The 24,105-nt window shown below is 37.9% G+C and overlaps 1 protein-coding gene across 6 annotated transcripts in view; it reads right to left on the bottom strand.

Moving 5' to 3' along the window:
* Window positions 1-17,576, bottom strand: part of RUFY3 (RUN and FYVE domain containing 3) — a 68,122-nt gene extending 50,546 nt beyond the window's left edge. For 2 of the 6 annotated variants that reach the window (XM_033106711.1, XM_033106714.1), the window contains exon 1: window positions 17,085-17,576. In XM_033106711.1, coding sequence (XP_032962602.1) covers window positions 17,085-17,430 — 346 coding nt within the window. In that variant the 5' untranslated portion in view covers window positions 17,431-17,576. Of the gene's footprint in view, window positions 1-3,361; window positions 4,187-17,084 lie in introns of those variants that run through there. The other 4 variants (XM_033106712.1, XM_033106713.1, XM_033106715.1 and 1 more) reach the window with 4 other exon arrangements.
* Between the last annotated feature and the right edge of the window lie 6,529 nt (window positions 17,577-24,105).

Here is a 24,105-nt window from a genome sequence, read left to right as displayed (position 1 = left end):
AAATGAAAACTAAAGCAAAATGCTACTGCCAGGGAAAAACTGTAGCTATGCAATAACAGCATGTATGAAGTCTGCCATCACAGAGTTCTGTACAGTAACCCTAAAATCAAAGACTGGAGAAAGGTTCTCTTCTTAATGTGTCTGTCCAATGTATCATTTCTTCAGTCTGTCTCTTATTATCTGTATTTGAGAAGGAAGTTTTCTAAGTTAAAAAAGTAATTTCAAAGCTTATAGTTGTCTTTGTAACCAAATGGTATATTTTATTAAACTGAACACCTTGCATCACTTCTCAATATCAGATTCCCCATCTTTAAAAGAAAGTTAATAGGAAAACAAGTATTTCTTGATACCTGAGTTTTATTTAATGCTAAAACATGAATTTAAGCAACTCATATTCACTTTTAGTGTATCTGGTAAACAATGAGTTTAGACTATTTCAGAAGGTTAGATATAAAAACAGAAATATATATTAAAATGGTAATATGTTTAAGAATGTGGCTTAAACTGTTATAGTTTGAATAACTACTACACAAATAACTAATGTTTATAAAGTGCTTTACATTAATTATCTCATTTAATCCCCCTAACTTACAATCAGGTAGGTAGCCCTCCTAAATACTTGCTATGCCTGAGCTCGGCCAGCTCACTATGCCCTGTTTGAAATGCCCTCCCTGCCACATCTGCTTGGCGATCACTTAGTTACTGCACAGGGTCCAGCCCATCTCACTTACTGGATAAAGCCTTTCCTGAACCTTCTCCTTTTCTGTGGAGTCAATTCTAGGCTTCTGTCTTTGGGGAAAATCTATTTACAGTCAAAGATTTGTAGATTAGCTTTTGTTTTTTTTAAAAAGTATATTTAATTAAAAAAAAAAAGAAAGAGAGATCACCAACTTGACCACCCATGGGCATAAAAATAATGAAGCGAAAGTTTTTATTTATTCCCATGTGTTTAAAGGTTAAGTTAGGCAGAAACTTTAGGTCCAGGCCTATACTGTGGGCTGCACAGTGAGGCAGGAACTCTTGTCATCAGAAAACAAAAACTGGAAACCATAAAACTTCTCTTGCTGAGGCTACACCGTCTATATTATCGTCTTAAGAGGGTCCATTACGCTTTTTGCCCACTTTCTGTTGTGGGAGTCAGGGGGCCCCAGTGGAGGATTTGTGTGGTCAGACGGCTTTCCCTCTACTGCTCAGCCAGGAGTGTTCTGTGAATACTCCTGCGGGTCCAGGCACCAGGGCTCCATTTTGTCAACAAGGTGAGATGTGCATTATCAACTGTCCTGGCTCGCCACCACTTAAATGCTGATAGCGAAATTAAACCTAATAGTTGTCACTGGTATTAATATGAAAGCAAACATTTCTTGCGTCCAAATGACTGTGTATACATCCAGAGTTAGCCAGTGGAGCAAGGAGATAAGAAGCCCGTAAAGCGCCACCTAGTTTCCTAGATCACTATCCTACCGATGCCTGTCCTGGGCCTACGCTTTCTTCTATCATTTCCATTTCTAACCATGTGAAATTCTTGCTTCTCTTGCAAAGTTTAAGGCAAAATTCCAAAATTCACTGTCAGCATTTCTCTGTTTTTCCTCCACATCCTCTATAGTTACTTATAAGGTGTTGGGAACTTCCTATTTGTCTATTTTCCTTAATCAGAGGGTATGTCACTTATACTTTAGGTTGCAGCCCTCATACATTTTTCTGTCACAATTTCTCCATGAACTCAAACAGCACTGCTACAAATGCTTACATGAATCAAACAGCTCACTTTTGCTCACTCATAGGAATCTTGATCAAAAAACAAATCTATATACAAAGTACTAAAATTATTCGAAACTCTTTTTGAGGCACTGATACACTGGCTTTTTTTACACTGGATTTTATAATTAAGGGAATATTTCATATTGCATGACTTTCAAAATGGATGGGAATAATTTTTTAAATAAAATATGTACACTGAGGCATTTGCTAAAAGACTTCTAGGTAGCCTTCTACAAATGTATTTTTCATCCCTAGCGGCTGTTTTAAACAGTACAGTCATTGTATGGAACTCCAGCTGATGTCTTCCAAACCTTGTGCACATTCTGAAACTCACAGCCAAAGGAAGTGTCCAACTGAAAAAGCAATTGTTCAAAGATACAGAGGGTCTTAAAAACTACTTAAACATTGCCCCTAAAGGCACACCCCAAATGACTACTTTGTGTTCTGTGATGCTAACCCTCTCCAACAATTTCTCAAGGCTAAGTCTAACTGGGAAAATCCTTATCAGACACAGTGGGTGAAATCTGAGTCATGGTAAGATTGCAGGGCAAGGTTAAGGGCAAGGAATCACTTTTCCTAACACAATCTGCTATGTGCAATTCACCTTCTGCCCTCTGTCCTGTAGATATGCCTAAACATCAGAAAGATGTTTATGAAGAATTTCTCTTCATATGTGAGCATTTGTCTTCATTTTAACAGTACAAAATAAACACTAGCTAAGAGGCTACTACCATATAAAAAAACAAAACAGTTTGAGGCTATAACTAAAATTCATTCTCTTTCTTATGGTAGTAAGTTAAAAGAATTAAGGGGGAGAGGCTTCAGACCTTTCACAATTGAGAAAAGGTTCTGGAAGAAAGTCACAAGCAAAGAGACTACAAAGACCTCAGAGCTACTGACTAGAAATTTCACATGGGTCATCATAGTTACCACAAATAACTTACAAAAAGCAATAGCCAATAGATTCCATGAGTAGAGATTACCTTATTGATCATGTTTAACTTTTTCACACATTATGCTTTTTTAAAGAGTCTATATTCATTAAATAAGCACTGAATGTAAAAACTGCTTTCTCACCTAACCTAATAATCCATATTATTAAAAAACAATAATGTTTGGCCAAATATTTTTCTAGATAGCATACACAGCCTGGTTAACATTACATACAGATGATACGATACTCCTCCAACATTTTAACTGTATCATGTATAATCCTACAATAATAGTCACGCTGTCTTAACTCACTCTATTAAGAATCAGTGTGATTTCTGTAATAGTTTAGTATATAATTAAAATTAATAGCCTTTTCATTATCGATTAGGGTCAGATGTGATAAGTGACCTCAAATGTTCTCTTTAGAGGCTTAAAGACAAAGAACTCTAAACAAGACCAGCACCTTTTGAAAGGATACCTCAGGGGAGAGGGAAAAATATTTTTTCCCAGTAGAGAAGAGGAGCTGGGCGGTAGACAGATGAAAGGTTTTCAGGGTTGTTAACAGTTTAGAGTTTAGAGTATGGGTTCTTCCTACCCCTCCCTGACCCTCCCAGCCCATTGTAACAATGAGGATGCTGGTGAGATACTAGTGGACGAGGTCTGACCATACCTTCCTGGGTAGGCTCTGGGTCAGGCGTGAGTGAGATGTCATCCAGCTCTCGCAGGCAGAGCCATTCTCCATCCATAGACACCCGGAATTTGCAAAGGTAGATGGTCTCCATGGCAGCCTGTGTGATCTTGTCAGTGGTGGGGGTTGGCATATCGGTTGGAGGCGTCAGGGCAGACATGATGACTCAGCTGGGACCACAACACACACACACACACACACACACACACACACACACAAATAAATAAAAAACCTCCTCACCAAAAAAACCCCAAATCCAAAGCTCTGGAACAAAGCTCTCAAGAAAAGGGGTGGGGGAGGTTAAAAAAAGCACACACAAGGAAAAATACCTTATGGTTTAAGAACCAACTGTTCAAGATAAACAGTATTATGCTATCTTTTCTCATAGACAGTTCCTACCACATAGCAAAATAAGATGATGCTTGTCTTCTCCCAGCTTCTGTCCTATCTTCCCTGCCCTACCCCGTTCTTTTTCAGTTGAGCTATACGGCTTTAAATCCTGCACAGTCGATGCCACCTTAGCGGGCTTTAAAAACTGGCCTCCGCATGAATAAGTAAAAAAATCTTCCTTCTTGGTGGAGAAAAAAAAACCCAAAAGAAAAAAAATGAATGAAAAATAAACCGGTATTTTCAATTTAGCTTTAAAAAAAATCCTGAACTGCAGAAATCACTTCCAGGATCTGCTCAGATGAGCCGGGATGCTGAGTTCTAATAGGATTGGTTGTGCGCAGTAAGCAGGGTGTTGACCAAAATGGCTGACTAATGAACTGAACTGAAAATTCAGGCTCATGTGACCAGCTGCTCCGAACGTAGGGCAGCAATTCCCAGGATGCTTTATAGATGCTGCTGATGCAGGGGAAGCAATTAGGCTGCTCGCTCTCATCCTGCACAACCCACTTCCAGACTGTGCTAGTCAAACTGTGATCAGACATAACACAACGCACAGATCCTCATCAATTCCCCTCACTTTGGGTAAAAGGGCTGGATAACGGGAGGACAATTAACACTGGGTAATACTCCATAGCAAAGATGGTAAAAGAGGCAGTTAGATTAATTCAACAAGCACATAATTCACCTCTATCTTTTATCCTTACATGCCAATTAATATTCTTTACTAAAAGTGGTGATTTAAGAAAAGCTAAAGCAGATTTTTCAATTTAAATGTCATATTCTCAGACATGTATAATTTCCTTCTCAAAGGTACAAAGACCTAAATTTTTTAGACTGGACAGAAATGCAAGGAAAAAAAACTTGAAGTTAAAAAAGTAAAAACAGACACACAGAGCAATGGAACAGAATTGAGAGCCCAGAAATAAACCCACATTTGTTTGGGCAAATAATTTTCAACAAAGGAGCCATAAACATACAATGGAGAAAAGAAAGCCTGTTCAATAAATGGTGCTGGGAAAACTGGAAAGCCACATGCAAAAGTATGAAATGAGACTGCTATTTATCACCATACACAAAAATTAACTCAAAATGGATCAAGCACCTAAATGTAAGACCTAAAACAATAAACTATATAGAAGAAAACATAGGTACCAAACTTACGAACTTTGTCTTAGAGAGGATTTTATGACTTTGACCTCAAAGGCAAGGAAAGTAAAAGCAAAAATAAATGAATGGCATTGTATCAATCCAGAAAGCTTCTGCACAGCAAAAGAAACCATCAACAAAAAAAAAAGGCAACCACTCGAATGGGAGAATATATTTGCAAACACCACCTTCAATAGGGGCTAATATCCAAAATATACAAAGAACTCATACAGGTCAACAACAAAGAAACAAACAATTCAATTAAAAAATGGGCAGAGGACCTGAACAGATACTTCTCCCAAGAAGACACACAAATGGCCAACAGATATATGAAAAATTGCTCAACATCACTAGCTAATAAGGAAATGCAAATCAAAACCACAACGAGATACCACCTCACACCTGTTAGAGTGGCTATTATCAACAAGACAAGTAATAATATGTATTGGAGAGGTTGTGGAGAAAAAGGAACTCTCATTACACTGCTGGTGGAAGTGTAAATTGGTACAGCCACTATGGGAAACAATATGGAGCTTCCTTGAAAAATTAAGACTAGAGTTACCATATGACCCAGCAATTTTCCTTCTGGGTGTCTACCTGCAAAACTTGAAAACATTTATTCATAAAGGTATATGTACCCCTATGTTCATTGCAGCATTATTCATGATAGCCAAGACATGGAAACAACCAAAGTGTACTTCAATCGATGATTGGATAAAGAAGATGTGGCACATATATATATGTGGTATACATATACTCAGCCATAAGAAAAGATGAAATACTGCCATTTGTGACAGCATGGATGGATCTTGAGAATATCATGCTAAGCGAAGTAAGTCAGACAGAAAAAGTCGAGAACTATATGACTTTACTCGTGTGTGGAATATAAAACTGAAAGCAACAAACAAACAAAACTCACAGACACAGACAACAGTTTAGTGTTTACCAGAAGAGAAGGGGTAAGGGAGGAAGATCGGAGAGAGTAAAGGGGGTCAAAAATATGGTGATGTAAGGAGATCTGACTTCGAGTGGTGAACACACAATGCAATATACAGATGATGTATTTACAAGTACATACTTGAAACAAATATAATTTTATCAACCAATGTTACCCCAATAAATTTAATATTTTTTAAAAAAGTAAATTCCTTTCTAATTAATAGCAACTCCACTCTTTTCGATGTTGCTGTATTTACCAAGTTTTTGCATTCAATATGTATTATGTTTCTAATCAGAAGATAAAACTGTTATATTTTAAAAACTCTCCCATGCTGGAACATCCTGAAGGGCACATTATCATATTCTCTTCAACCAACCCTCCAACTCACCCACCCATCCACCTACATCTACATTATCCAGTGAGGCATTTATACCTTGGTAGCAGAAAGTTAGGTACTTGCTTTCTGAGCTACATAAATAACAAGGAGATAGGGATAATAAAGATTTCTTTGAAAATGTTTTGGACTATTGAAAACAAGTGTTCTATTTAAGCGTTTGGTTTTAAGGAGGAACATAAACTTCAAGAAATACATCCCAAGATGATTTATTTTGTTTTAGGGGTTTCTTATCAGAGGGATACCTAGATTTACTAATTACTGAAAACTAAAAAAAATTATCCCTGAGTTTATTAAAATTTCATAAATGCTTAATCCTAATTTGAGACTGAGCTCAAAGAACCAGATTCTGTAGGTAAATAAGGCATTTTTCATATTGTTAGAGGAAGGCAAACTAGCACAATGTAACAATGCATATAAGTATGTGCATATTTAAAATTAGGAAAAAGATCAGGAAGTTACTAAGGAAAATAAAACAGTCCAGGTTTCTTCAGTTCTATTTAACTATGTTCCAACATTATCTTACATCTGGACCCAGAGTTATTTGTTAGTCATTCATTCATTCATTCATTCATCCATTCAGTAAATGTTCAGAGAGTACTCCACGTGCCAGGCAGCAATCCACGCACTGGGCATGCAGCAGTTAGACAGGATCACTTTTTCCAGGAAGCGGGGTTGGCATATCCAAATACTGAATACAAGCCTTCATTAAACACTTTCACGTTTAACTACAGCTTGATTCCTTTCTAGCTAGACATATTTCCGTCTTATACATTAAAGTTTAAAGGGGATAGCTTACAGTTTCATTTTAAGCCAGGAAATACTTCAAAACATAGTAAGTAGTCATTAAAACTTTTAAGTTAAACTTACATCGAATAGCTCCTGGAACTACAAAGCCACACAGTCCTGGCTCTCTGTACATCTGTGTCTAGGTCACTGACACATTCTTAAAAAATAGAATAGCGAATATATGAACAAACCTGAATGCTCTGGGATTACCTGGGGTCCACCAATACGCCAATTCAGCCTGTCACACAAACCATGACAAACAATGTTTCCACCAACCAACCAATAAGCATTTACTAACCCTGAACAGGAGGTTCGGGTTGATTACAACATACCAGCACAAGAATGTCTAGGTTAATAAGCAGAGAAACTCGGTTAACCTTCCTTCCAGAGGTCCTCTCTCCAGTTAGAGGACACAGGGAGGGCAGCCCAAAGCAACTAAAACTTTTGCCAAGAAGAGAAAAACCTTCCTGCACTGGTTACCCTTGAGTTTCCCAGGTATACCAGTTTGAGGAGGTATTAGCATCCATTTCAGAAATAAGATCTGTGGGTAGGCAGGAAAACCTGTACTTCCATTACCTAGTTATACCTGTTTACAAGTAAACACCCTTGACTCTTCAGCACGAACAGTTACTCATTGCTCACAATCAATAAATTTACTATGAAAACAAGCAATACTTGCAGAAGACTAATAAAATAATTCTAAATATTGCTTAGTGCTGTTTTTACATGTGGGTTTTTACTAAGTAAACATATTAGCTTAGAATATAAAGGTAATATTATACTAAGTCATCAGTAAGACATACAAACCTTGAACTTTTTTGCTCAAATTCTCATTTTTTCTCATAAACATATAAAATGTACTGAACTATTTTTTCATTTGAACCCACTTGTGAATAAAGGTATATATTTGTAAGATAGTGGTGAGAAGGGCTGGGGTACACTCTGTGACCCTAAAACAGAATTAGTAGGCTTATGTGAAGTTCAAATCCAAGATGATGATCTAACTAATACTGTGTTCTAGCTGCTTACACCTCCGAATTTTCCACATTATGATTGATTCAAAGCAAATGAGATTTACGTTTCAAAGTTAGAAGTTACACTCCTTGTAAAGAATATGTACTCAGTTACTATTATAAGACAGACTGATTTGTTATGCCCAATGTTCCTATTACACAATGAGGAAAAATTATTACTTAAGGTAGCTATTATTTATTGAATTTCTATTTTCTGTTATATGCTTTATAAATACCATAGCAAATCCTCACAAGAATCCTGCATAGTAGATACTTAATATCCCCTCTTCACATACACGCAAACCAAAGGTAAACCAAGTGACTGGCTGAAGACCACCTAATTAGCAAGTGGCAGATCGCGATTCCAAGCTGTTTATGTCTAGATGTCCCAAAGTCCATGTTTTCTTCTATGCATTGCAACATCAATACTCCATACCAATGATTACGTTTTCCTCAGGGAAAATAAAAAGAAACAAACAAAAAAACACAGGAAAGGTCCTCATGAAATTTCCTAAATATGAATTTCAAAAAATTTAGGATTTGAAGAAAGCTTTCACACTTTATACCTTAATGCTTCACAAACCATGTATTCCACTTAGTCACCCTTACACATTTAGATAAGGTTTTTAAAAAGTAAGTGGGCATCTTCTGAGAAACAGAACCCAGCATGGATCTTTCCTGCTGTGCAACCACTTCTGAATTTGGTATAAATTGTTACCTTAATTTAAAAATATTACAAATATACAGATGACTAAACAATAGATTTAGCTTTAATTTTTTTTTTAACTTTATAGAAAGGGTTTCATGCTGTTTATAACCTTCTAAACTTTCCACTCAATATTGTGTTTTCTAAGATTCATCCACATTGTAGTGTGTAGCTATATTGGCTGCTATTATTATAAGGTAATATTCCATTGCATGTATAAACAATATTCTGATCCATTTTCATGGTGGTGAGCATTTGGGTTATTTCTAATTTTTTCATTTTAAATGATATTATTTAGATACTTTTCAGAAGTAATTTCTTGCAGGGATGCCTAACAAGTTTGAGGGTATTTCTTTTATAGTTAGATGTCTCCTATTTTGCACATAATGATGCTTCTTAAAGTCTGTCAACTTGTGCAACTAAATCAGTTTGTAAGTTTCACAAGTTCTGTTTCCCAAGGCTTCCTGGATCATGGTTTTAAAATTTAAAAAGAAAAAAAAAACACCTCATCTTCGCCCCCCCCACTTCCACCTCTGCTTCAGTAGTTGCTGTTACCACAAAAGGGTCTCCTTGATAAATTATTGTCATGATAACATTGGTGGACAGCCCAGATGTTTTGCTAAATTAGAAGATTATTCAATGGAACGATTATGATTTTTTTCACATATTCCAGTCTTCCCTCCCTTTCACTTCCCTACTTACCGGATCTATTATGCTTACCCCTGATGCTGATATTTCTTTAATTTTAGGTTTATATATTCGGCAGACTCAGTACTACTTTGTATAGCAGTCGAGGTCTGACAATTAAATTTGCAATCTTATTGCAGCGATGTTGCTAAGCTTTTTTGATATCAGAGGGATTATTCATTACGAATTTGTACCAGCTGGACAAATAGTTAACCAAGTTTACTATTTAAAAGTGCTGAAAAGGCTGCATGAAAAAGTTAGATGAAAACGACCTGAACTTTTCCCCAACAATTCATGGCTCTTGCATTATGACAATGCACCAGCTCACATGGCACTGTCTGTGAGGGAGTTTTTAGCCAGTAAACAAATAACTGGTGCATTGGAACACTCTCCCTACTCACCTGATCTGGGACCCAATGACTGCTTTCTTTACCCAAAGAGAAAGGAAATATTGAAATGAAGACATTTTGATGACATTCAGGACATCAAGGGTACTATGATGACAGCTCTGATGACCATTCCAGAACGAGTTCCAAAATTGCTTTGAAGGGTGGACTAGGTGGTGGCATCAGTGCATAGCTTCCCAAGGGGAGTACTTCAAAGGTGACTGTACTGATATTCAGTAATGACGTATGTAGCACTTTTTCTAGATGAAGTCGTGTACTTAATGTCAGACCTCGTACTATAAAATGATTATACCTAAGGACCTGAGTTGTTATTTTGTTAGAAACAAACATCACCAAGAGTATTACATAATGCATAATCTTTTTTACTTGTTAAAATTAACCAGAATAAGACTAGAAATAACTCCTACCTTAATAACTAAAACTGATTTCATGGCTAAATGGCAGTAGGCGATGATTTACAGATGTTAAGCTACCAAAGACTTATTAATGACCTTGGGAAATTTATCCCCTCGTCCAGTTTACTCACTATAAAATGAAACTAAATAAATTGCTTCACAAAGGTCATAAGCTCCATGAGAAGAACTTGGCCTGCTTTGCACACGATTATATATCTGCTTAACACAATATCTACCAAATACTAGACTCTCAATAGATACTTGTTGGTATACTCTTAGATGTTACTCTAAAGTACTCCATATTTTTGCATTGGTATATTTCTGCCTTCCTGTTTCACTTTAACCACAAAACCCCCAAGTTCTATAAAACTAAGTTACATTTTTATGCCCCAACAAACAGGCTTTATTCATTTGTGCTTAACAGAATCATTTATCTAACAGGTAGAGGATATCTACTATGTGCTAGATACTAGGGGTTTGAAGAAAGAACAAGGCAATAGACTAGAAAAAGACAATTACAGATGTTTTAGAAATTCCTAAGTCCTTGTCACACAGATGGCTATTCAGTGTCATTTACATATGTATTTTCTCTATCAAATTGGTGACTTGTGAATCATTCATTCATAACAAATGTGGCTTTACTGAGAGGACAAGGAACTAGAAGGGCTTGCTGCTGCCTGTGAAGGATTAATTTATAGTTAAGGACATGATTCCAGTTATGGGAGACAGTGAAGAAGGCTGAGAGAGCATGTGGACTCTGCAGTCAGACGCCCACAGTGAATCCTAGACCACCACAAGAAGCTCAGTAACCTTGGCAAATTGCTTGTTTCCATGCCTGTTTCTTCACTGACAAAATGGGGATAACACTATTAGCTACTTCCGAGTTAAATGAAGCAATGCAAGTAAAATGCTTAGCACGGTGCTTGGCACAAAGTAAGTAGTCAGTAAATGTGAGCATTGTCATATTTATAAGTGCTTCTGCCTTTGAGAGTTCTGTAAAGAAAAACCGAAAAGCAAAACCTTTATCATCACATGAAACAAAAGTCAGTAACGATGAATGCCATGGGACTGCGGCAGAGGAAAGTAAAAAGGAGATCCAAGCAAAGGGTATGTATGCTGGCGTATCTCTCGGCCTTGAGGAAAGAAGAGTTGAGGTCAGAATTTTACCAGCAATCACATCAGGAGACCAGAGTTCCTAAGTTCATAAAAAGGCAAGGGAAGTAGACAGATGTCTGTGGAGAGTCCCTAAACAGATGCTAAAGTTAGATGAACCACATTCTAAAAGCCAACATGCTGAAACAACTTCTGCTTTCTACGCTTCCTGCTATCACAGCCTGCCATTTCTCCTCTCCCATGATTATGAGCTTTCATTCAAACTTTTCCTCCTCCGCCCACCCCTCCACGCCACTCTCTCTGACATGCTGAGTGTCATGTCCATTTGGTATGGAGTAACTATAGAACCAGACAATCACTAAGATGGGCTCTGTGAAAAGGAATATCATGTTGGCCAGCAGCTCTCAACTCTTGATATGTTTCAGGAAGACTGTGAACTTTTCATAATTATTCAAATATAGCTACAGTACAGGCCATGGCCATATTGATAGCTACCCTCAAATACCACTGCTTTGTAACTAAAAGCAGTTCCTTTCACATAATTTCAAGCCGATTCTTTAATGCATATGCTGCACTACTAACTTCCCAAAATAAAGCTTTAAATTTCAAAGTTCACATTTGAACCACTTTGCACCATAGTAAGAAGTTTTGATGTTAATAACGTTTAGGTAGAAATATAAGCATTGTGACGTCCTGCAAAATTCATTAAAATGAGATTCTAGTTTTATTTATGATGGCTACAGATTACCTATAGTGCAATGATAAAGAGGAAGCCTATTTTTTAGGCAACTCTTTTAATTATTTAAGGAATTTTCAAAAACACTGGCCAACAAGGAAATAGCATTATTTCATTCAGTTAATTCTGCCACACTCTCATCATCCACCTAGACTTTTTACTACCTATAACCTACACTAGAAAAATATGTTCTCTTAGCTTCTTCATAAAATTCTACCTCTTTAACACACAGATTTCTGTTAAAAGTCAAACAAAAAGGGAAAAGATGCAAGACAGAATAGTCAGGTGAGTATGTTTTGAGGTAAATACCAGTCTTTCAGTCTGAAAAGCTGTTTTTGCCATCTTTCTTGTGCTCTCTCTCCCACACAGCAACTTTACTGCCCTCTTGACCCAAACTGGTTTCTTTAAGGCCTTTGTTTAGGAAGCACATACTTAGAACATGAGCTTTGGAGTCAGACTATTCAGGAATATGAATTCATTATCTGTCCTTCAGTTTTAAAAAATTGCAATATACACAAATATTGAATCATAATATTTACGTTGTACACCTGAAATTAATATAATGTTATATGTCAATTATACTGCAATAAAAACAACAAACAAAACAAAAAGAGACACCTCTGGGGATAGGGCCAGACATCGGTTAACAAGACCTTCAGGCGATTTTGATGTATGCTCAATTTGAGATAAGACCTTTCCTAAAACCATAGGACCTGTATGTCCAGAATATAATCTTCCAAATCCAAGGTTATCCTATCAGATTGTTTTGAATTATATAATAATTTAGATAAGTCACTCTAGAGACACTAAATAGTCTTATGAAAAACATATGTTGCATCCATCTACTTAGATGAAGTCTATATGGGCTCTTCCTCCTCCCCATTTTTTATTTTCAGCTTTCATTATTAAGTGAGTACTTTTATGTATTGGCTCTTCAATCTATTGGAAATTTTAAGAAATACCTCTTATAAATATCACAAAAAAATTTGTAAGTAATGATATATGTGAAATTTTTAGCTCTCTGCCTGGCACATAAAAATATCTTATAATGGTAGTCACTAAATACTATTATTATCTTACTAGTCACATTCTTTATTCATAACTGTTTGGGTTATATAACTACAGCAAAACTTTTATTACCTAAAGAAGAGCTTTATAGGATCCTCTAGCATACAGAATGAAGCGAAGATCAGAAATAAGAAAACTCATGTCTATAAAAAATGAGATTATGGGGGTGGCTGGTTAGCTCAGTTGGTTAGAACGTGGTACTCTTAACAACAAGGTTGGTGGTTCGATCCCACAAGGGCCACTGTGAGCTGTACCCTCCACAACTAGACTGAAACAACTACTTGACTTGAAGATGATGGGTCCTGGTAGAACATACTTAAAATAAATAAAAGTTAAAAGAAAAAAAAGATGAGATTATGGTTATCAAGACGGGAGCAGCCAAACCTAAGTCAAAGACAAAGATCACATCTAACATTCTGAAATTGTTGCTTTGTCACTCAGAAGTGTATCTGACTTTCTGATAAAGACCAGGCTAGACGGGTAGGTAAATACAAAAGAAAGGAGGCAGAAGAGAAAGGAGAAATTGGCTGGAAAGACAAACTGTGATAGTTTAGGCAGAGTGGTGATAAAAGCCAAATCATCTGGCAAGCAGCAAACAGGCTGATAAGTCATAAGGCAGAAAATGGGGGTATGACCCAGCTCCCTGTACCTCAGAAGCTCAGGATGTCCCAGGTCATTTCAGATGAGTGTGGAAAGAACCCACCTGCATTTTGATACTCTTAAGGGCTACACTCCTATACTCTGGTAGTCACTAATCTACAATTACACACTGTCTGAAGATGCTAAGTTTCTGAGGAGTTTTTCTGTTTTTATGGACCCTTTTATCTGCCATTTGACAAAACAGCATTTAATGGATCAGAAAGTAGCTCTTTGCATTCTCAACACAGTTGGAAAAGAGCTGGAAGGCTAACAGATTTGTGAATCACAATATTGTAAATGCGGCACTTCTCTACATGAATTATATTAAAAAGTTGTCTTTTTCCCAAAGGGAAAAAGGCCCTATTAAATAACCATCAACATGTCTGTGAACGTATGCAAAAGTTCTGAAGGAAAACTCACTGAACTCAAAGGTGGTGTTTTTTGCTAATAAATGGTGGTGGTGATGGGGGAGTTGGGGGCCCACAGAGAGGAAAATTCACTTTGTACTCAATGTACTTGTGTATTATAAAATATCTAAAAATGAGAATAGATCCATGTGTTACTTGCAATTTTTATAAATCAATGAACAAAATAGCATGGTAGAAACGTTTATAAGATTTAAAAGTTAGAAGCACAAAACTTTATGAGGTTACCAGCCCTCAAAAGCTTCAGAAAGGAACATTACCCAGTAGGGCACATCAGAAACCTTTCTTTTATATTGCATTGAAGCACGTTATATGGACATTATATCCTGCAGGACTTTACACTGACACAGCACACATTACAAACCCTGAAAAAGTTTAGGCTACCTTTTCAGCACACATTTTGCTCTCTTCATCAGTGTCATTTAAACCAAAGCTTCTGAACTCAAATGTAAAGATTAACTAAAAATCTGAGTACAGAGTCTGAAATAAAAAAGATAATACTGCCTTAATATACCATCTCTCAAAGTTATCATATATTATGCACTTTTGGCAAATACATTAGTGAGAGTTAAAAATGAGGTATTGATGAAGTAAATATTCATCAGGTGGAGAGGCTGAGTACATTTACTGTCCTGTAATTGAAATGAGAGGTCTTTTAGAAACTGTTTAGTCTCAAATAGACAGTCAGGACACCCAGGGTTCTGATATCCAGGTACGTCACATTACACTGACTCTGCAGGGCAGCAACAAGAAAGCATTTTTATTAATAAACAGAGCATTCCTTTTTCCAAGCATGCACGGGTTATAAAGTACATATTTAAAAAGCAGGTAAAAATAAAAACTCACAGTCTAAAACAAGAACTATTTTAAGTCCACTTTATATCTGAAGAAAATATGTACCAGTGATCTTTTACTAATATGAAATGTTCTCAGTAACTGGTCTTAAAAACAGTGGAGTGGGACACATGCATTTTCTCAGTAATATTTCTGAGCTCTTACACACCAATAAACTATTTCAGAAATTAACCCATCAGGAACTATTAGAACTCTGCGCTAACAAATTATGTTATATACATTTGCTACTGTTGTAGAGACTAAGATTTCACACTTATGAAATTTTAGCTTTAAGTCTTCCATTCCTGATCTCGATCATGCCTAGGCTCTAGTTTTCTAACGTTACTTTAAAAAAGTGTCACCCCTTACTAAAAGGAAGTAATCAAATATAATTAACTGAAATTCAGATTAATCCCCACAACAGATACTGGCCAACAGCTGAACATTTTTCCTACATCAAACCTTGTACCACAACCGTTACAGTTATGAAGAATTGATAGAACTGTCTTCATTCTATGGTGATGTGGTTAATAAACAGATTACACAGAAATAAAAAAGATGCTGTGCTTAAAGTAGAAAGCAGATTCCTTAGAAAATAAAAAAAACAGTATTGAGAATATTTTTATCTTTACTTACTCTGCTTATAAAAGGACTAATTTCTGTCCTGATTTGATACTCCCACCTGGAGATTCGGGCTGACCACTGCAACACCCAAATTACAGTTTTACTTAGACTCTTAGTCAATGGTCAGTGTTGGCCCTCCTTCTAGATAAGTAATTATTACAAGTAATAAACAGTAAGAAATAAAGTAATAAAGGTGACACTGGACTACACGTCCCTGAATGCAATGGACCCTAATCTAGCAGGAACCATCCACCACAGTTTTGGATGTCTGGGGTTTGCTTAAAAAGCATGAGATTGGTAGCCAAGGAATCTGGGTCAACTTCATTTCTTCTCTTACTCTGTTACTTTGGACAAATCACTTAATCATACTGATCTTCAGCTCCTCATCTGAAAAAGTAGCATTGTATTTATGGCTCACAGAGACGGGAGGATTAACTATGATAATCACAGTAGATGCACATAGGAAATATTCAACTAAACATTAATCTTTTCCTGGCGGATGGATCACAGAGCAGAAAAGGCAAAGTCAGAGTTTCTTGGCAGTGCAGAGCTGTTAAAATCTTTGGGGGTGAAAAGAGAGAGGGAGGGAGAGAAAGGAAGAGAGAGAGGTTCCCTCATCACCCTAGGCAAGTTTCTCTCCATTTACAGAACTCATACAGCAAAGTGTTTGGCATTTATATCATGCCTTGTATCTTCAGTCACATTTTCATAGTGTAAGATCTTTTTAAACCAGATTTAACATCCCTCTAACAGTCTTTTATACACAGTGTCTACTCTATCGGGCCCGGCTCATTACATGGATCAATAAACATTTGGTGACTGATAGAGCACACAGTGGGGTCAGCTACATTCACAGGGCTCCAGTGACACTGGTTTCAAAAGGTGAAGGCCTCTTCCTGCCAAACGATATAATCCTGGGTGGTGCCCTTCAAAGCCACCCATTCCCTTCTTGTCATCTCGCGCACCGTTCCTGATTTCTCTTCCCATTCCGGGGGACGGATTTGTAATATTTATGGGTATGGAGTGAACGCTCCTAAAAAATTCAGTGGTACAACTGAGGCCGCCCTGGCGGCGGCGGCGCAGCAGCCACACCTACTTGGCTGCCGCGGCGCCCGGAGCCGGGAGAAGGCGGGCCAGCGGGTCTGCCGGGTCTCTGGGAGCCGCCCCCTCCTCGACTACTCCGGGAAAGGCTTCCCCCAGCCGGGGACCGGGTCTGGGACCCGGCGAGCACGTGAGCGCCCGGCCCAGAGAGGAGAAGAGGCCAGGCCGGGCGGAAGCCCGCGGCCTGGGGAGACTCGGAGGTAAATAATCCGGCGCCCGAACCGTCGCCGCCCCCTGCGCCCCGCGGGCCCGGGCCGGCCCTTCCCCCCGGGGTTCCCCCTTCCCTGCCGCCACTCACGGTGCTTGCCGCCGCCGCCGCTCGGGTAGCTCAGCAGCAGGAAGGGCAGCGGGGAGCCCGGCGACGGCGGGGTCCTCCAGGCGCGCTGTTGCTGCTGCGGCGGCGGGCGCGCTGCGAAACCCACGCCTCCATCACCCGGGTAGAGCAGGAAGAAGGGGGCGGCCACCGGCGAGTCTGGCTCCGACTGCCCGCCGGGAGAGGCCAGAGGCAGCTCGGCCTCACTCTCTCGGTCCGCGACCCCGGCCGGAGCGCGGCGCGGCTCATCCAGCCGATGCTCTCCGCCACTCGCCGGCTCCTCGTGGCAACTTTCGGTGACGGAGGTGGGCGGCGGCGAAGTCTCAGCCATGCTGGCTTCTTTATATACCGCCGCCTCCGACTGGCACCCAGGTCCGGGCGGGGGAGCAGAGGGTCACTGCGGGGAGCCGCTGCCCCGTCCGATCCGCGCCGCCGCCGCCACCTTTCTCCTTGGCCACGGGCGGGCGTCTGGGCTCCGCCGCTCAGTCTACAGCCCGCCCCGCCGGCGTCCGAGCCAGCTGGGGGCCGGCCCCGCCCGACGGCTCGGCCTCCTTACCGGCAGCCTCCTCCCGTCTGCCCCTCCCGCCCCGGCCTCCAGCTAGCGGCGCGGCTCCCCCAGGGGGCGGTGTCCTCCTCTTCCCGTCGTTCGTTTCCCTCCCGAGGCGCCGGTCTCCCTGCGGACCCCGGGAGGAGACGGCGCCCTGTGCCTGGTCCTTACCCGCCCCGGACCTGACCCTCTTCAGCGGTCAGGTGTGTTCGCCCCCCTGATACTTGAAAGGTGGGAGACCTGGCGAAATATCTAGCGGCGTTTTGTGTGTAACCGCCTAACTTTATCGATAGCACGGAGGCACAAAGATCTGCGTTGAATAAGAGGCAAAAGCTATTTTAAAAAGGACCCCGCTCCCCCCCTCCCCTCCGGTATTAACTGTACCATTTGCCTTTCACACACTAGAACTTTAACCGTTGATTCACGGTTTTGATTCAGGAGCTTTTTTACGTGAAATACTAGAGGTGGGTCACTTCCTCCCTCCACCTCTTTTGTTCCCTGTCATGTGCACTGTATAGAAATCTGGTGTTCCGGGTTCGAATGAATGCATTTTAAACCAAATAGTTTAGAATTCATGTGACAAGCGTCTATTACGGGTCGACAGTTTTCACTTTCATACTGCCTGTGTCTCGCTAGTAATTGGCCGCTGCTGCTCTATTTTGAATATTTGAATCAATGATTACTGATCCAGTAATTCCCGTAAGCAAACATTTCTTTCTCTATTAAAAACAGTTTCTTGTTGCTATCTTTATTCTTTATGCTGCTTCCATGAACGTGCCACCGTATTTCCTGATTAGCTTTGTGTTCCGGTTGCAAAATGCTGGCATAGAATCCATGTTAACTCATAATTTAAAATCACTGTTGTGTAACACTTTGCCCACCTGCTTTTTCCTCCTTCTCTGGTCTGTTGGTTTCCCTCTGTAGAGGAAGTTATACTTCTCTGAAAGGAAAAGTAAACCTTTTTATTATTGATATTATTCTCCGAAAATCACTCTTGAAATTACCACAAGAAATTGCCATGAGACTTCTAATATTCCACCAAATCTTTTAAACAAGAAGCATTTAAAAGGGAGATGTTTACAAGAAGCTAACTTCAAGCAATCAAAACATTTCTTAATAGCTTTTCACTTTCTGGCATTTCCCTAACCTGTAGATCCTAGGCTACTGCCTACTTCAGTAAGTTATTTGTCCTCTGAACCTGGATTCCTATTCTGTAAAAGTGATTTTATTAGTTATTCATAGAGATGTTGTGAGGGTTAAATAAAAAATATAAATAAAGCCTTTAAAACAGGGTCTGGCATAGGGTAAAATAATTATTAGCTATATTTTACCATTTTGACAGAACAGCATATAACTTATGATAATAAAAACAAAATTGGGGGGAGCCTTTTCATCATATCTTTAGAATTTTGGAAGTCTGATGGGCCTTTTCATTTCAGTTTTGGTGAGAGTGAGTATAAGAAAACATATTTGCCTTTTAGTATTTGCAAACTGTATAATACCTTGAAAAGAAAAAACTATAAGATTCCAGATGACATATATATATATTCTGTAGAGAACTGTTGACATTTTATTTTAGCCCCCAGATAAGTTACGTACAGGTAAAGACAGATTTCAGTTATTGGAACCTGACACAAAATCCACAGTTTGTTCTAAAAGCTTGTTATCTGCATCAGTTTTCTCACTTTAAATTTTTTTTCACTTTTCAGTTACAGTTGAGATTCAATATATTAGTTTTAGGTGTACAACATAGTCGTTAGACATTTATATAACTTAGGAGGTGATCCCCTTTAAGTCTAGTACCCACCTGACACCATGAATACTAATTACAATATTAGATTATATTCCCTATGCTGTACTTTACATTCCCGTGACTTTTGTAACTGCCCATTTGTACTTAATCCCTTTACCTTTTCCCCCAGCACACTCCCAACCCTGTATTATATGGTTTTAACACACATCCTTAACTGGATCTTTTGCCTAGTTTTTCTTGGCGGAAGTTTCAAAGTATCATTATATTTTTGTCAGGTTCCTACACGGAGATATTTTGCAATGTTCCAGTAAAGAATTTGACAAGCATATACACTTACGGCATTGTAGGGTAGAAGGAAAAAAAGCAGAGTCCTCACAAATCACTCTTTAGAAAGGCTAATAAGCAGCCAAGGGAGTCACCAAGTTAACGCATGAAACACTATCTACTCTGTAAATTGCTAGTGTTCTCCTTTCTAGTTAGCCAGGATATCTATAGGTATTAGGAATACTGACATGCTTGGAATCTTACAGTGTATTGGTTTTTTATGTCTTTGTACTTTTGAAAAACAGTTCTATTTGTGCTTTGTCATTAATTAAGTGGCAGTGTAATGAATGTAGAAAATCAGCTGAAATATGAGTCCTTTAAATTGTACAGGCAAGGCTATTATGAGCAGTTTCTTTAAAAGTGGATGGTACTCCAAGTTCCTAGTTTCTTATGCTTTTGGCTGTTGGATCAATATAATCACAGCTCTGCATAAGCTCTAGTGACATAAAGGGCTGATTCAGCTGCTGCACACATCTAGGGAAGCCAAGATTATGAAAACAAGCCTAAACATGTTGCTCCTTGAAAATGCACAGGGTATCATCTTACACTCTTTTAAAGTGACAAAATCCAAGCACTGTAAGAATCAAGCTCTATTAATTTTCTTGTAAAATAAAGCAAGAGGTACTTTTCAACTTTACCTGCATTTACTTATCCATGTTTGGTTTTTAGAAACTGATCTTAAGGATGGACACTTAAAATATATTACAAAACTTTTTAAAGATCAAAGTCAGGATATACTTTTAACATAAGCTTCTTAGAGCTGTGATCAGAGAAAAGATACCGCTTTGGGAGGGTTGATACTTTTTTCAGTATAGTATATGGGTTTTATGATTCTGTAATAATGGATTTATTAAGCATTTGTTTTTCATAGTGCAGTATTTGGGAAAAGTCTTACTTGAAAACCAGGCAATTAATTCATGTTAAACTTCTGATTTTAATAAATGCAGGAATTTACTTATACTAATTAGTTAACATAAAGCCTCCATGTGAAAGCTCTCCTATAAGTCCGCTGTTCTTTACTTTTGAATTACTACATTTTGATGTCTGTTATTGACTTAGATTTTCAAAATTACAAAAATACTTATACAATATATACCTCCTTTCCGTGTTTATTGTATGTATAATACGCTAAGAAAAAATAGCACTATTTTTAACGTAATGCTCTTCAGAGTACAATGCACCTTTAAGAAAGGTATTTATTTTAAGCAATGTATTCAGTCCAGGTCAAACAATGGCAGTTTTCTTTGGGTGGTGGAAATATGGATGTATTTTTCCATTTTTCCACTTTTGTGTATTTGCAAGTAATTTATAGTGAATATGTTAACTTTATAGTAGAAAACAAATCATTTTGAGAGACTATTTTGATATTCTTTTTAATGAAGATCTGCTAACAGCAAATTTGTTTTCACTTTGTATAACGGTGGAGAAGTAGAATTCCTATCCTAGAAGAGCTTATTAAAAGTCTTTTAGACTTTTAATATTTGTGTTGCTGAAATTATTTGGTGGTTTGCTTTTGCCGACCTTCTATGATAACAGTTTGTTCTAAATCCCAGGCATTTTTTCAGATGCTCTTCTAAATGTCTCACAAATTCATCCCTTAATTTGTTCTGCTTTAACTGAAATCTTCATCTTTTCTTGCCTGTATTACTGCAAAGGACTCCTAGCTGGGTTTCCTGCCTGTTTTTCATCTATTCCAACTTCATTGCTCTACAGAAGCTAAAGTAATTTGCTTTTCTAAAAGATGCTCTTATTATGTCACACTGATTCTTAAACACTTTGATTACCTTCTCCATATCTGGGATATAATCTAAGCTCCTTAAGGTCTTTAATGATCTAACCCCTCCCCACAATTCCTTTCCAGTATCATCTTCTACCTTCCTCACACTCTTGTCCCCTTTGGGTAACTTGAAGGTTTGGCCTTATTCATATTGCCACACCTATTCTTCTCCCAAGATTCCACTCAAACAGATCTCTGCCCTCCTTCTGTGGAGAGGTACATGCCTCTTTTGAGATCCTATTGCATCCTAACTAAACAGTAATGGCGCTTACTGTAATGTGTCTATTTCTTCTACCAAAGTGTCTACTCCCCGAGTTGACATCTTTGAGTTTTTACAATGCATAACTGCTTTATTCTAGTAGTTCTCAACCATCCCATTTTTATTAAAAACTCCTTTTTTCTTTCTAAAATCCTATCAAAAGTCCTTATTTCTGTGGCCATCAGGGACCCTGGATAGATTCAGTGATTCAGAAAAATTGGATTATGAAATTTAAGAAATAAACTTATTTACTTGGCTTAATTTTCCTTTTTTTGTATGTTCAAACATGATATAGTTAGAAATGCATGTCTAAAAGAGCTCACTTAATATTAAAAAATTCTAGGTGCTAATAAAATTCTCTTCAGTCACCTACTTACTTTTGAGTAATCAATCCCCTCTCCCACCCACGGTAAGATCATCATTACCTAGTATACATATTAACAAAGCAATGCTTAAGTTGGGTAAAAGGAACAGTCAGTCCCCTAGAGTAAGGTTTCCTGAAGTCCAAGGACTCTTCTTGGTTTCAGAGTCTAGGAACCCACTGATGTGGTATGTAAAATGGAGCGATTAGGCCTGTTCTTTTTTTGGCGGAGGTGGGAAGGTCCATTGCTTTCAACTATTCTGATGGGGCTACCCTCAAGGTTTTGTAGTTCCATGGTGATACCACATCATATTTCATTCTTGTAATTAATTTCATTCATATGTCTTTTATTAGCTAAGAGAAACCTAAAATTCAATGTGCCCAGAGCAGTGTTTCCAAAGTATGTTCTATAGACCATCTAATGGTATCATCTGAGGCACCTGTTAAAAATACACATCCCTGGGTCAAAATCAGGCCAGTTAAATCAGAAACTGTAGAGGGCACAAGTAACTGATCCTTAGATGTTCTGGTTTAAGAACCATTATGAAAAAGCCAAGGAGAAAATGAACTCTTTCAAATGTTTAGTTTTTTTAAAAAATGGATTAGTAGTAACTAATACTAAGCACTACCTGCCAGGTGCTGTTCTAAATGTGTATTATATGGCTTAACTATTTAAATGGCTATAACAGTCATGCGTTATTCAATGTGAGGAAATTGAACATAGAAAAAAGTTAAGTAGACACAACATAAGTGGTGAAGTGGATTTAAACTCAGTCTGGCTCCAGAGTTTAAGTTCCTAATTACTATCCTATATTGTTTCTTTTAAGGCAGAACAATTTTACTAGTTTATTCTAGGTTTTTTTTTGCAGTTTAAAAAATGTTGATTCTTAATATTTACTGTAATTTAAAGGTTCACTTTGCAGCAAATGTGAAAAAAAATCGTTTTCAAAAACGAATAGCTGAATCAAGAAAACATCTGAAATACATGGCTTAAGTCAAGTATATTAAAATACAAACTTTGATATGAGAAAATACACTAAGCAAAAACACGTTAACATTTGTTGATTTGGGTGGTGTTAAATTTTCTGTACTGTTTCAACTTTCAATAGCAAATTAAAAGAATCAGTATCTAAAACAATTTTTAAAATCTGATTTATTACCTGAAGCAATACGCATTTTGAATGATTTGGAACTCTTCTTGAATCGTACATGATTTTTTTTTTTTTTTTGGTATCACCTACTATTCAGACAGTGGTACATGTTCATCATTGTGATCCCTGAGATCTAAATTATACTGATTTTCACCTTTCATGAATTATTTTGGTAATGTGAACTTTAAAGTAATATAAAGTCATATTACTTTATTAAAATGCTTTTACTTCATACAACCAGCAAGGAAAAATAAGCAACTCCAGCCATTCCTCAGATAAATCAAATATTTTTTGTCAGGTATGTGAAGTTATTGAAGTTACCTAAGCTAATTTTTATCTTTTAAAATCACAAAAATTATTTTCCAGTTTGCCAGAAGCTTTGACCATTAAGGTAGTTGTAGAAGTTGATAAGCAATTAAATTTCTACACAAAAATTAAATGAATGTTTATTTTATTTAACTCCTTCATAGATAAGAATATAGGTAAGAAACTGTGGCTTAGAGAAATTGACTAGCCCAAAGTCAGTCAGCTGGTTAGTGACAGAGTAAGTCACTGGTTCACTAGTTTGCTATTTTTTATGTTTTCAATAGCTGCCTGTAGCTTAACATGCTAACAAAACTAACAGGTTGTTGCTTTGTATTGATCCCTGATAGCCAGTATAATCTATTGGAACTCTGGTCCATGAGACTCTCTGGAGTTCAAAAAGTGAGTCTCTATGAAAAATGATCACCTTGAGTAGTTAACAATTTATTATTCATGTGCTAGGATAGTATTCAGCACATCTCGGTGCTCTTTAAATGTTTAAGAAATATAAAATTTGGATTACAATGTAAA

This window comes from Rhinolophus ferrumequinum, chromosome 5 (genome assembly GCF_004115265.2).
Source record: "Rhinolophus ferrumequinum isolate MPI-CBG mRhiFer1 chromosome 5, mRhiFer1_v1.p, whole genome shotgun sequence".
Classification (NCBI taxonomy): domain Eukaryota; kingdom Metazoa; phylum Chordata; class Mammalia; order Chiroptera; family Rhinolophidae; genus Rhinolophus; species Rhinolophus ferrumequinum.
The sequence above is the reverse complement of the archived record's forward strand: the minus strand, read 5'-3'. Positions and strand labels throughout refer to the sequence as shown.